General features: G+C 45.5%; 1 protein-coding gene across 2 annotated transcripts in view; it reads right to left on the reverse strand.

Moving 5' to 3' along the window:
• Nucleotides 1-14,511, reverse strand: part of RIMS3 (regulating synaptic membrane exocytosis 3) — a 73,897-nt gene that overhangs the window by 14,710 nt on the left and 44,676 nt on the right. For both annotated transcript variants that reach the window (XM_048499398.1, XM_048499399.1), the window contains exons 3-4: nt 5,926-6,067; nt 4,806-4,918 (exon numbers count right to left, since the gene is read on the reverse strand). In XM_048499398.1, the coding sequence (XP_048355355.1) occupies nt 4,806-4,918; nt 5,926-6,067 (255 nt within the window). The remainder of the gene's footprint in view (nt 1-4,805; nt 4,919-5,925; nt 6,068-14,511) is intronic.

The raw sequence follows: 14,511 nt of genomic DNA on the forward strand, positions 1-14,511 counted from the left end.
TGCAGCCCAGAATCGCATTAGTTTTCTTGGCCACCGCATCACACTGCTGACTCATGTTTAATTTATTTCTGCCCTAACCCTAACACTCCCAGATCCCTTTCGCATGTAGTGTTTTCAAGCCAGGTGTCACCCATCCTATATTTGTGCATTTCATTTTTTCTGCCTAAGTGTAGTATCTTACATTTATCTCTGTTGAAATACATTTTGTTTGTTCCGGCCCAGCTCTCTAATATGTCTAGGTCATTTTGAATTCTTACTCTGTCCTCTGGGGTATCAGCTGTTTTGGTGCTATGTGACTGCATAGCTATGTGGGAAGCTGTTTGTACACAGTGGCTCCTCTGTAGATCAAACAAGGTTAAATGTCACAATTAGTGCCCTGCTATTCATAGAGTTTTGTGTGGTTAAAAATACCCCAAAGTTGCTGGGGGGTGCCAATTCATACTAACAGCTCCATGGAGTTAAGTCCCAGCCCCTTTAGCAGCCCCACTGTGCTGGGTCACTTTTGAAACAGGCTATTTTCTTCCTTTCAGAGAATAAAAATGGAGTGAACACCTCTTTCACTAAAACGATTTATTTCTATTAACTTCACCAAAATAAGTCCCTCACAGTCCCTTCCCAGACAGCGCTGTTTTGTTTCTGTTCTAAGCTGCCAACCTCCAGATAGGGCCTGGCAAACTCCCAGAATTTCAACTGATCTCCAGATGACAGAGATCAGCTCTCCTGGGGAAAAAAAGCTGGAGGATGGAATTTAATGCATTATACCCCCCACTTCCTTAAACCCCACCCTCCCCAGCCTCTATCCCCAAATCTCCAGGAATTTCCCAAACTAGAACTGTCAACCTCCCCCCCCCCAAAAAAGTGAGAAGAATTCTGTACTTTACTGACAACGTTCTTGCGTACATGATCTGTATATTTATTCATGTTGCTATTGTGTGAACGGTATAGCCTAAACCATGGTAGCGAACCTATGGCACTCCAGGTGTTCATGGACTACAATTCCCATCAACTACAATTCCCATGCTGTCAGAGGCTGATAGGAATTGTAGTCCATGAACATCTGGAGTGCCATAGGTTCACCACCACTAGCCTAGAAGGAGCTTAACAGTGCAATCCGGAACAGAATTACTCCAGTTTAAACCCATTATAGTTCAAGTAGAAATGTCTGTTGCTTGTCATTTCTGTTCTTAACCAGCAGAGAGCAGAAGAGGAATAGTGTTTTCTTTCAGGGATGGATCTAAATTTCTTTTAGGAGAAGGGCAAATATATAAAATGACGCCCCCATATGTTATATACATATTTTTCTTTATATACACGCATAGGCGTCGCGTATGCGTATATATAAGCGTCGTATGCGTCGCGTATATATGCGTCGTACGTGAAATCAGCATATATAATCAACAACTCTTTCCAATGATAGAATAAGTTACCAGTATGTGCACCTCTGTGAACAGTTGATGACCATTTATATATGCACAGCTTCCCACATGGCTGTTTGATTTGCAGCGGAGTTTTTCAGCTTTTTGATTACACAGGGATTTTTCTCCTGTGAAGTGTCCCTAGCAGAGCCATTTTGCCCACCTGTTGCTACCTTGTTCTTTCTGTGCAACCTCCATTCAGGGAAGTTGCCTGCCACCCCACCCCACCCCCCCCTCTCTCTGTCTGTGTGTGTGTGCGTGTGCCATCTTTGCTCTTGCATTACTTTGCTAGACCATGCAAATTTCATGTCAACTTCAAGGGTCTATCACTCCAGTTAGCATTAAAATGAAAGGATGCGGAAAGGCAGGAAGGAACAAGAAAACTCAAAGATCATTTAACACACAGTGATCTCCTTCACTTACCCCGAGAAAGGAGATGAAAAAGTCACACTTTAATAGGTTTCAGAAACCGTGGGAATTCTCTGATCTGAGAGTGTGGTGAGTTGTGAAGAGTGGGGAAATGTGTGCATAATTGAGAAATCAAACCCAAAGGAAATGTATACTCAATGTGAAGGAGACCACAAGGACATAAATGGCCAATAAATAATTACACGTTTACGTTATTTTATCTATCTATAATGTTTGATTATTTCCTTAACTCCTCTGCATACATAAAAACCCAACCTAAGGAGAAAGTGTTTCAGTCTAGCCTTTTCTCAGACATTTTTAAAAATACAGCACACATAATTTTGACATAGGAAACACCAAACATGCCTCAGATTCCTCTGCAGCCTGATAAAGTACAACCCAAAGAAGCTTTATCTGGTAATTATGTTGCTAGAAGCTAAAATGACTACACTGCAGCTACTGGACTTTTATCACTGAAAAAAACTCACTGGAAAAGAAAATAACAATAGGAAAATGTATTCTCGAAGGCTTTCACGGCCAGATTCAACATTGTGGTGGGTTTTCCAGGCTGTGTGGCCGTAGTCTGGTGGATATTGTTCCTAACATTTCGCCTGCATCTGTGGCTGGCATCTTCAGAGGTGTATCACAGAGAGAAGCCTGTTACACACTGTGTCCCAGCTGCAGTTTCTGCCTTACCAAGGGCTGTCTCTCCCCTCTGAGGCCCGGGGCCTCTCCCTCCCTTCTAGACACTGTGTGTAACAGACTCCTCTCTGTGATACACCTCTGAAGATGCCAGTCACAGATGCAGGCGAAACGTTAGGAACAAGATCTACCAGACCACGGTTACGCAGCCCGAAAAACCCACCACAACCAATAATAGGAAAGATTGAAGACAGTAGGGGAAAAAGGAAGGCCCACCATGAGATGGATTGTCTCAATAAAGGAAGCCACAGTCCTCAGTTTGTAAAACCTGAGCAAGACTGTTAATGAGAGGATGCTTTGGAGGTCACCGATTCATAACTCAGAAGTGACTTGATGGCACATAATGCACATGAACAGTTCATCTATTCTTGTCCCGTCCCCGTCTCTCCCCCCCACCCTTTCCCAAGGTGTAAAATCAGGCTCTTTGGGGGAGGCCAAATCTATCAGATGAGTTATCTCACATGCCCCAAACCTACCACAGCCACTGTCTGAGCATGATCCTTGAAAGGGGGTGGGCAGAAAGACAAGGATTTGAAAGATCCTGCAGGTGGAGGAGTGGAAGGCATCTTACTGGGGAAAGGAAGGAGATTAGTGAAACAATAGAAGGTTCCCTGGGGGTCTATGTCTCCCACTGCATGGAATTTGACGTCTTTAAACATCTCAAGAACTTTTAGCTCCCCCTCCTCCTCGCTCACCATACTCTCATCTGACTAACAACTACAGTTTCTGCCTTACCAAGGGCTGTTTCTCCCCTCTGAGGCCTGGGGCCTCCCCCTCCCTTCTCCCCAACTCCTAGCAGCAGCTTATTTGAGGGAAGAAGGCACACATCCTGCAGAATGAGCCATTTCTTCCAGGCAGTTGAACCTCCTCCACCTCCCAACATTGTTCCTTCTGTCCCTGCTGCCTGGGCACCTGCCCCCCTTGCCCACTCCAGATCCAGCTCTGTTTTCTGTTGCTATACATTCAAAGAGGAGGGAAGAAGGAGGTGTAGATTCAAGTTTTTTGGCATCTGTGAAAGAGGGACGGTATCTGTTAACACTACTTGTTACCAGCAGGGGGCAGAAGTATCCAGTCCAATGAAGGCACAGAATGGCAAGATTTCCTATAAGGACAAAAGATGGGGAAAACACACCTACACACAAAACAATAAAACAAGAATGAGCTCTTCTTGTAACAAAGCTGCTCTTATACACTGAATGCTGCCCTGGAGATGTTTTCGTATCAATAGCTTGCTGAGTGTCATCACAAACAGGAGCCGAGGACACAAAATAATACTCAGTGGAGGGCAGGGCTCAATGGTGGAATGTGGAAAATAGAGATGCACAAGACTGCCTCTAAGCATGTAAGAATGATCTGCCCTCTGTTCCTTAAGTAAAATGCATTCACACCAACCACACAAATGAGGTTGGAAATGGCCAGTCAAAGTGCATTGGTCTTTGTTTCCAAAATAACCACTTCCCCTTAGATTATGAGGGGAAGGAGAGGAAGATACTTGCTGGAATTGGAAAATGTCTTTAGGACTTGTCACAGCCCTGTTTTCAAGGCCAGAGAGACAACCAGAGCTGCTTTGCCAGTGTATGCCTCTGGTCAGCCACCCTGGACTTCTTTGATGGTCTCTCATCCAAGTACTAACCCTGTTTAGCTTCTGAGATCTGATGAGAGCAGGCTAGGGACAAGAAGACATATAAATAGAGAGAAATACCATCATGACTAAACTGCAAAACACAGTTTGAAAGACTGAAAGGCATTTATGTCTTCAGAATAGGGGCAGCGATTTCTGCTGACAGACACACGCATACCACTTTAGAAGAAGAGAGAGAAGAGTTTTGGATTCCCACCTTTCTCTTCTCTAAGGAGACTCAAGGTGGCTTACAAGCTCCTTTCCCTTCCTCTCCCCACAACAGACACCTTGTGAGGTGGGTGGGGTTGAAAGAGTTCTGAAGAACTGTGACCATCCCAAGGTCACCCAGCAGGAATGTGGAATCACATCTGGTTCACAGGATAAGCCTCTGCCACTCAGGTGGAGGAGTGAGGAATCAAACCCAGTTCTCCAGATTAGAATCCACCTGCTCTTAACCACTACACCACGCTGGCCCTGATATTGTTCTTGAGGAAAGGCTGACCACCCTCCTGAGCAAAACCTGGTATTGCTTGGTGGTCTCCCATCCAAGTACCAACCAGGGCTGACTCTGCTTAGCATCTGAGATCTAATGAGGTCAGGCTAGCCTGGTCCATCCAGTTGAGAGTGTGAAGGCAGGTGCTGAGGGTTTAATCACTCACCTATTGGAGGAGTTGCTAAAGTCTGCCGTCCCACAATTTGTGCTGGTCCCAACCCATCCAAGAAGTCACTGAACTGGCTTTCAGCTCCCAGCCGGGTTGTAGGGAAAATAAACCTAGAAGAAAAAGGTTAGAGAAATGGGGGTTTCACTGGCACGAATGTGCTGTCGGAGAGCTGCTTGGAACATTCAAATAAGCACTTGTAAAAGGAGCACAAATGTCTTTCCCCATGCTTCTGGGCCTTGTCCACATCAAGAGATATTAAAGAAGGGGATTGCAGTGAAAGCAGATGGGCACAGACCAGTAAAAAAGACTGCTTTAAAAGTTTCAGAAATGCTTTGAAGCCTCCCAGACAAAGTGGAGATGAGAAAGTGCTGTTGAGTTGCAGCTACTTATGGCAACCCCTGATGGCATTTTCAAGGCAAGAGATGAGCAGAGATGATTTGCCATTGCCACCTCCTGTGTAGCATTGTGGTCTTCCTTTGTGGCCTCCCTTCCATGTATGAACCAGGGCTTGATCCTACTTGGCTTCTGACAGCTGATGACATCCAGCTAGCCTGGGTCACTCAACTCAGGGCAGAAAGACGGCAGTTGTAAGAAATTTAAGCTCCTTTTTCCACCCCCAGTGAGAGCCTATAAGGCTTATATCCTGCAGAGAAGAACTTCATGCTCCACGCCCTCCACCTCAGGAAACAGAAAGATCGCACTGTTTCTGCCTCTCTCGCCACTTCATTCTGTTCCCGCTCCAAGACACAGGATCATTTTGGAAAAAAATTGAGAAAGGAAGGAACAGGAGGTGCAGTTACAGTTCACGTTTAGTCACCTTTCTGAACTGTCCTGTGATAGGAAGGTTTTGGAAACATCCCTTGTGGAAGGTGCAAACATTCTGCTTTGGATGGTGTACAGAACTGAAGGGACAGGAAGAACAGGGTCATTATGCCCCCGTTCCTCTTGGGTCTTTGCCATGTACATGAGCCACTCAAAGCAGAAACCGTTCTTTTAAATCTCTAAACAAAGGAAAACTCACATCCATTATCCCTACCCCACCCAATGCTTAGGTGTGGGTGGTTGGTTAGTATCCGCCCCATAAAGAAAAGTGGTGTTAACCATCACCAGTTCTTACGTGCCATCAGAGCTGTTGCTGTTGGTACTGCCATCAGTTGACTCCCGGCTGCCTTGCCGTGTTACCCTATTTCTCATCTCCACAGCAATCCCGGTCTCTGTACTTCGACGAATATTGCTACGAAGTTTCTTTGGGCCACCATCTGGAAGGACAGAAAACAACAAATTACATTTGGCAGGAGGGCAGCTTACAGCCTGATAAAGAAGCCTGGTTCTTTGGCACCAAGATACGGCTTCCAAAAGACCACAAAGACCACCTTCTCCACTAAGCTCTGTCATATTCTTGAGGTTTACTTTTTGGTAGGATTTTTGTTTATTTTTACTTACTTTGCTTATACCCCCTGGTTTTAGTATTGTGAGAAAGAGAGAAAAATTTCTCTCTGTCAACATTTTCTACCCCATGCAAAATTTTATAGACTTCAATCATATCCCTCCTCAGATGTCTCCTCTCCAAACTAAAGAGTCCCAAACGCTGCAGCCTCTCCTAATAAGGAAGGTGCTCCAATCCTTCAATCATCCTCATTGCCCTTCTCTGCACTTTTTCTATCTCTTTGATATCCTTTTTGAGATGTGGTGACCAGAACTGAACACAGTACTCCAAGTGTGGTCGCACCACTGCTTTATACAAGGGCATGACAATCTTTGCAGTTTTAATCAATCAATCAATCAATAATCAATCTGAGACAAATTTCCCCACCATTTTTGCAAGGCTAGCAATTTTTTTATCAGCATAGGACTCTTTGGGGAGTCTTTGAAGGGCTCCGGAGAGGGTGTTTTTTGAGATATTTTTTGAGCACAATATTTCCAGCATGGCTGCAGATGTATCTCCTTACAAAATTGATTTGATTTATATCCCGCTCTATCCCCGCAGGGCTCAAACAGGTCACAACATAAACTTTAAACAATCATTAAACTTTAAAATGTAACATCCCAATACAAAAATTAAAACCAATGAACAAATAATACTAAACACCAGACTAAGAATGAACACCAATGGCATTAAGTGAACCTTTTCCACCTTTTCATCTCCCAAATTTTGTTATGTTTGGGTCAGGGGGTCGAATTTTATAGGCACCCAGTTTTCATCCATTTGGTCCCATAAATTTGGACCCCTGACCCAATCTTTACCAAACCTTGGAGCTATCATAAGCAGAGACACCTGCAGCTCCACCAGGGGCGTAACGAGGCAGCCCTGGGCAAACTGTAGCCCTGGGCAAAACCTGAGTTGGATGCCCCCCCCCCCCCCCCCGGGGCGGCCACTCCACCACGACCAAAAATTTTTTTGCACCAGGACATTGGTGCCTGCAGGGGGTGATGTTTTTAGACATATCAGCACCAAAATTTCAGCATATCATCAGGAGACTGTCCTTATGCTACTCCCCAAGTTTGGTAAGGTTTGGTTCAAGGAGTCCAAAGTTATGGACTCTCAAAGGGGTTGCCCCATCCCCCATTGTTTCCAATGGGAACTAATAGGAGATGGGGGCTACAGTTTTGAGGGTCCATAACTTTGGCCCCCCTGAACCAAACTGCACCAAACATTGGCCCCCCTGAACCAAATGACAGTCTCCAGATGATACCCTGAAATTTTGGTGATGATACATCCAAGAATGCCCTCCCTGCAAGAACATCCCAAAATCCGCCCAAGAATCTTTGTTCTGCATTGAGTTTTCTGCATTGCTGTCAATGGGGGTTGCAGGCTGGGGGGGGCACATTTCTGAAGTCACAGTCTCAAAACTTTCAGGGTCTCATCAGGAGACTGCCCTAATGATTCCCCCCAAGTTTGGTGCAGTTTGGTTCAGGGGGGCCAAAGTTATGGACCCTCAAAACTGTAGCCCCATCTCCTATTAGCTCCCATTGGAAACAATGGGGGATAGGGGCACCCCTTTTGGAAGTCCATAACTTTGGACTCCCTGAACCAAACCTCACCAAACTTGGGGAGTAGCATAAGGACAGTCTCCTGATGATATGCTGAAATTTTGGTGCTGCCAGCTAGCCTAAAAACCGCACCCCCTGCAGGCCAAAAATGGAAAACCACTAAAATACCCAAAAACGAACCCAGCATTTTGATGCCCCCCACAAGGTGATGCCCTGGGCAGCTGCCCACTTTGCCCAATGGGCATTACGCCAGTGAGCTCCACTGAAAATCTGGTGCCTGTACCTTCAAAAATAGCCCCCCTGGAGCTTTGGAAAGATTTGTGACAGGGTAATATGCAGCTGTTCCTTTTAAAAGTTAAAGGGAACAGTTCCTATGTTAGCTAATGGGGCTTTGGGTAGAGCCACCAAATTTGCAGCACAGCTGCTGTTGTCTCTCCTTACAATAACCCCCCAGTGTGGTGAAGATAATTTGGGCCTCCCCGAATTATCCTCCATTGTTTTCTATGGAGGACTGATGGAGGCACACCCCTTTTGTGTGTCCATAAATTCAGACTTCCTGACTCAAACTCCACCAGACTGGCAGAACCTCTCCAAGGTCTCGGGCAGAGGTCTTTCAAATATTGCTGCTAGAACATGGCCATACAGCCCGGAAACCACACAGCACCCCAGTGATTCCGGCCATGAAAGCCTTCAACAATAAATTCACATATAGTTTTTCAGTTTTGAAAATGCACCCTTTTCTATGGCTGTAACTCTTGAGGGGAAGGAAGGTGGCATGGTATAGTTAGATCTCATCAGATCGTAAGCAGGGCCAGTACTTGGATGGAGGACCAACAATGGAGACTCTGCAGAAGAAGGCAACAGCAAACTACCTCTCCTTCTGGCTTGCTTTGAAAGCCTTTTCCTAGGGCTGCCAGAAATCGGTCGGGACTTGACGGAACGCACGTACATAACTCTCCGAGAGTTACAAACAAGTCAGTTCTCCTACTGATGACTCACCAAAGCGACATTCTGCTTTGTGCTTCAGAGATGCTGTCTACCTGCTCTTTACAAGCAACCTTTTCCTTTCCTGGTGACCTTAGAAAGTCTGACTGACCAAACTGTTAGGAAACGTTCCCTGCCCTGCCGTTCCCCACGATCCAAGTGGGAGTGTTGGAGAAGGCTTCAGAACAGATGAAACAGAAAAGGCTCCATGCCGAGCGCACTCAGCTCTCGGCTTCTGATCCCGTCTTTCCAACCTATGCCGCTCATGAGCCTTTTGATAAATGATGCATAGGTATTTACGCAACCTTTTTTACAAAAGAAAAAAAATGTGCCGTTCAGTGGCGCTTTCAGCAGTTGCAAAGAAATGCCGCTTGTTTCCAAGGTCTGGAATCAGCCCTTCAGAATGCCAAAGGTTTTTTTTTTCCTATTAACCATTTCATTGCAAGTTTCAAGAAATTATTTTTAAAACACTGAGGAACCAGCAGTCATAATTCACTGCATCGGAGAGTGGTAGAGTCTCTTTCTTTGGAGGTTTTTAAACAGAGGCTGAATGAACGTATGTCGGGAGTGCTTGTTGGTGTGTTCCTGCATCGCAGGGCCCAGGGTACTTGATGGCCCTTGTGGTCTCCTCCAACTCTATAATTCTATGATAAAATAACCATTCAGATAAACAAATGTTCAGATTGACCCTTTATAAATTTATCCTCTTCCCAATATTATAACAGAGTGCCTCTGAGTTTGAACAGGGTGCTGCTTAACCCTGAACATTCAGAAACCCATCAGGGGATCCAGGAAGTGTAAATCTCACTTCTCCTGTGATTCACTAGGTGGTTTTAACTTAAATATGATCCTTACTCTTAAGCTTCCCTTAAAAGAATATTGTAAGTATTTGTGAGAGAGCATACACGGAGTACTTTGAATACTCTAAAAGTGCTATGCACACCACACACACAAACACACACACACCCCTGCAATCTGGAGATCTGCATAAACTTTTTTGGCCCTCCCTTTTTACTAGAGAGTAAGTCTGATTTTTTTCTTTTCTTTTAACTTAAAAAAAAGAAATTGTGTATATTTATACAGAAGAAGAAGAGCCCTGGTCCCTCCCCCAAAAACAGAGGGCAAAAGTCCTTCCTCCAAGGAGACTGAAGCTGGGATGATCAGTGGAAGATGGGGCTCCGCTGTGAGGAAGTGAGAACAAGCCACACATTTGCTGTTCTGCATAGCTGACTAGGTGAGAGATTATAATCGAGGGGGCAGCTGTTTTCTACTGGGCTAACCACCCTCGACTCGACATCTATTAGGATCTACCAGTCATACCTGTACTCTTCCCTTCATGCATCATGTATCAGTGGGCTCCACCTTCAACACTGTTGCTTTGCTGGTTGGTAAGCATCCCAGTCATTTGCATATCTACTGAGCCATTCTCTTCTCCTTTTTCTCTTCCCCAGCTTCTTCAGTCACCAGAATAATTGCAAGGCTTTCAAATATTACTGTCGCTAATTTCTCAACTTATACTAGTTATGAGAACAATATGAATGAACAGGGGACTTTTGGTTCAAGCTTTGACCTCTAACCAGTCCTTGCTGACAAACAGAATTAGATGCTGATCTAAAATCCTTTTAATTATTACCATGAAAGGTACCCAATCAGTAATTTTTTATGCGTTCAAAGTACAGTTCCTCACAAATTGCCATATGATTGGCAACAGACAAAACACATGAGTGCCAAGTATACGAGAGAAAACATTAACATTAGATTTGAACATGATTAGATTTATATTTAGTCGACAGCATCAGCTATATTAAATGATCTGTACAACAGGACACAACAATAATGACTAATCTTATCAGGTGCCAAAACAAACATAGATTCTCCCTGAGTAACATATTTGTTGCGATCACAGAGCAGGCACTTGATCTTATTTGCATCACTCAATCAAGGATAGATACCAAGAACATTGTTCAAAAATCTGACGTTGGGAACAATTTAGTGTTCAGTTCTGGTCGCCACATCTCAAAAAGGATATAGAAGAGATAGAAAAAGTGCAGAGAAGGGCAACGAGGATGATTGAGGGACTGGAGCACCTTCCTTATGAGGAGAGGCTGCAGCGTTTGGGACTCTTTAGTTTGGAGAGGAGACGTCTGAGGGGGGATATGATTGAAGTCTATAAAATTATGCATGGGGTAGAAAATGTTGACAGAGAGAAATTTTTCTCTCTTTCTCACAATACTAGAACCAGGGGGCATACATTGAAAATGCTGGGGGGAAGAATTAGGACTAGTAGAAGGAAACACTTCTTCACGCAACATGTGATTGGTGTTTGGAATATGCTGCCACAGGAGGTGGTTATGGCCACTAACCTGGATAGCTTTAAAAGGGGCTTGTACAGATTTATGGAGGAGAAGTCGATCTATGGCTACCAATCTTGATCCTCCTTGATCTGAGATTGCAAATGCCTTAGCAGACCAGGTGCTCGGGAGCAGCAGCAGGCCATTGCTTTCTCATCCTGCATGTGGGCTCCCAAAGGCATCTGGTGGGCCACTGCGAGTAGCAGAATGCTGGACTAGATGGACTCTGGCCTGATCCAGCAGGCTCTTTCTTAATGTTCTTATGTAGAACATCTGGCCCCATGCAAGCAGGGGACACACACATCTGCACCGGCAGATTTACCTTCCCTAGAGCACTTGCCCCGATGGAGGGGTAAATCCACCTGTGCATGGCCACCACAGCTCTACCTGATGGTGGAATGTGGGGAGGAACATTACATCAGCATCCCTATACCCCTGCGACTATAGTACGGCATAGCAGCAGTGGGCTGGTTGTGTGGCTGGGGAAGGAGCTGACACTAGTCAGCTCCCACTAGACTGTTGCCCCAGTTGTGTCAGTGGCCGGGGCTTAGGACCTTTTCAGTGGTGTAAGTCCATTAAGCCCAGTGGGGGCTTCCCAGTGGCGGGGAGGCTTTTTTGAATTCTAAGTCTCCCCTTGCTGCCTGGAAACCTTTTTGGGAGCAGTGGGCTGGCACAGCCATGGTGCTGTGGTCAGTTGCCCAGCCCATTGGATGGGGCTGGTCTTCCACTTCTCTCTGGCTACAAATACAAAAGTGGAAATTTTAGAATATTTTCCTTCTTCATACATTGAGGGCACGTCTGAAAGCTTTTTGGGCAATTGTGAAAAGTTACATCCTGCAAGTATAGTTGCAGTATTGTGTAGTGGACGGGGCGTTGGACTAGGGTTGGAGAGACCCAAGTTCAAATCCCTGCTTGCCATGGAATTTTGGGCTGGTCATTTCTCAGTCAGGCTAACCGACCTCACAGAGTTGTTGTGAGGATAAATTGGAGTTGAAAAGAACCAGGTATGCTCCTTGGCGTTACCTGAGTAAGACAGGTTAGAGATGAACTAAGTAAATAAATTTGATGGATGTCACCCCCCTCAGTATACAAATACAACTTAGAGAAGTGAAAATTCTGAATAATCTGCAGGTCATTGAGAGCATATTCATATGCTTGTTAAACCTGCTCAAAGAACCCCAAAAGGATGTGCAGGCAGGACTTCCCTTTGCAGAAGCCATGCTGATTCTCCCTCAGCAGGCTTTGTTCCTCAATGTATTATTGTTTTAGATGTTGTAACCCACCCTGAGCCCTCTGGGATAGGGCAGGATAAAAATATGGTTGGTAGGTAGGTAGGTAGGCAGGCAGGCAGGTAGGTAGGTAGTTAAAAACCTCATAAACATTTGTTACTAAAATGTACAGATCAAGCAAATATTATAGATACTGGGCCAGTGCTATTCCTGAAAGAAAGTCTACACCAAGCAAGTCTAATCCAGCTGACCCCCCAAATGATTTACAAAACTGCTCCATCAAAGAGAAAATAGAAAAAACACCCCTACAAAAGTCCAAAGCAACAACTAAAAATCAACCAAAGCAGAAGAGCAGCATGGCAAATGAATGTGCAGCCGGCTCTGTAGTCAAAGCCCTGGCCAAATTGAAATGTTTATTTGCTATCTAAGAAATTGCAGTGATGATACTATGCAAATCTCTCTGGGGAAGATTCTCCTTGTGGGTAGCGTTGTCGAACAAAACTTCCATCAGCCACTCCGAGCCCTCCCCTGATACCACAGCGTATATTCCAAGATGGTTACCCTGAAGGAACAGCTCCAGTTCTCTGCTGTTTCCCACCAGTTTGGCTGTACAGAAAACCTAGAAAAGGAGACTTCATTGCATAGAATTCCGTTACAGAGAATGGCACAGCTGTGGGATTGCTAATAAGCGTTGGAAAACCCTTCACTCGAGAATAATAGAGCCCTGATTTCTTCTTGGCTCCAAATTGTGTAGGCATCTTTCCCATTTGTGGTTGCTAGCTGGCTTGGCTTCACACTTGTGGAAAAACCAAGCCCGACTTCTCTGCAGGGTGCAAGTCTACCAGTTTGAAGGTCAGAGGGGGCCCTGTTTGTGTCCATCACCCCCATAACACAGCGCCAGACCAAAGGGCATTGTGGGAGTAGGGCAAAAGGGCAGCTGCTTTCTTTCTCTCTGAAGGAGAAGGTTGTCGTGGACAGGGAATGAGACTGGCCAGTGGTTCTGATCGGATATGGCATCTCTCCTGGTCCCGACGTGTGGTGACTCATCTTTGCAGAGCACTGCTTGAATACCAGCTGCCCCTGAGTCATTTGCCAGCTAAAGGGATGCCAGTGGGCAGGCATGTGAGGCTGGTTTGTGGCTGCAGCCTCCTCCCCTGGAGTCCCCCCTAGATGGAGAAATCAGCCTCCCACCTGCACCCACATACTCCAGACTGGCAGCCACACAGGAGCTTAAACACCCGACGTTCTGTAGGGGCATGAGAAGTGGTGGGATTCAGCCGGTTCGCACCACTTCAGCAGAACCGGTTGTTAAAATGGTGCTTGTAAACAACCAGTTCTTAAATTATTTGGATCCCACCACCGCAACCGGTTGTTAAATTATTTGAATCCCACCCCTGGGCATGAGAGATGGCCCGGGGACCCCACTGCTGTAGCAATGCTGAGTGACCAGTACCTGGATGAGAGCTCACTGGAACCACTGTATAAGTCACCTGGCAACCTCATGCAGACCTATATCAAACCCAGTGGTTCTCAACCTTCCTAATGCCGCGTCCCTTTAATACAGTTCCTCATGTTGTGGTGACCCCCAACCCTAACATTTATCCATTTTACAGATGGAGAACACTGATGCAGAGAGTCTTAGGCGACCCCTGTGAAAGGGTCGTTCGACCCCCAAAGGGGTCCCGACCCACAGGTTGAGAACCACTGATCTAACCTGAAGAGCTACATCTTCAGAGCTCACAGCTGCCATTGGGGCAGCAGATCTACGCAGACCGTTTCTCATTCATTTCGTATTTCCTGTTTGTTTTCTGTCTTGTAATGATCCCTGCAGTTCAGATTCTCTTTTCTATTCTTTGTTTTATTTTCAGTGGGGAAACTTAAATTTCTGCCTGTAACGTTTTTGTCTTCTGTCCAGTTTGGATGAAATTCTCAGGGGTCAGATCCTTCATCCAAGGGACACTCCCTGCAAGATTTGTGAAGGGAAGAATAGGTGGGCATGTCACTGTTTTCTGGAACCCATTAGAAAGCTTTGCTTGGACACAGAAGCAGGAATTGAGTCACTTTCCACTCCTTCCCTAGGATCCTCAAGGTGGATGGGGTTGGGGGGAGGTCTCTGTTTAAAAAACCCAAAGCACACAGATGATGGAA

Source organism: Sphaerodactylus townsendi, linkage group LG06, assembly GCF_021028975.2.
Source record: "Sphaerodactylus townsendi isolate TG3544 linkage group LG06, MPM_Stown_v2.3, whole genome shotgun sequence".
NCBI lineage: Eukaryota > Metazoa > Chordata > Lepidosauria > Squamata > Sphaerodactylidae > Sphaerodactylus > Sphaerodactylus townsendi.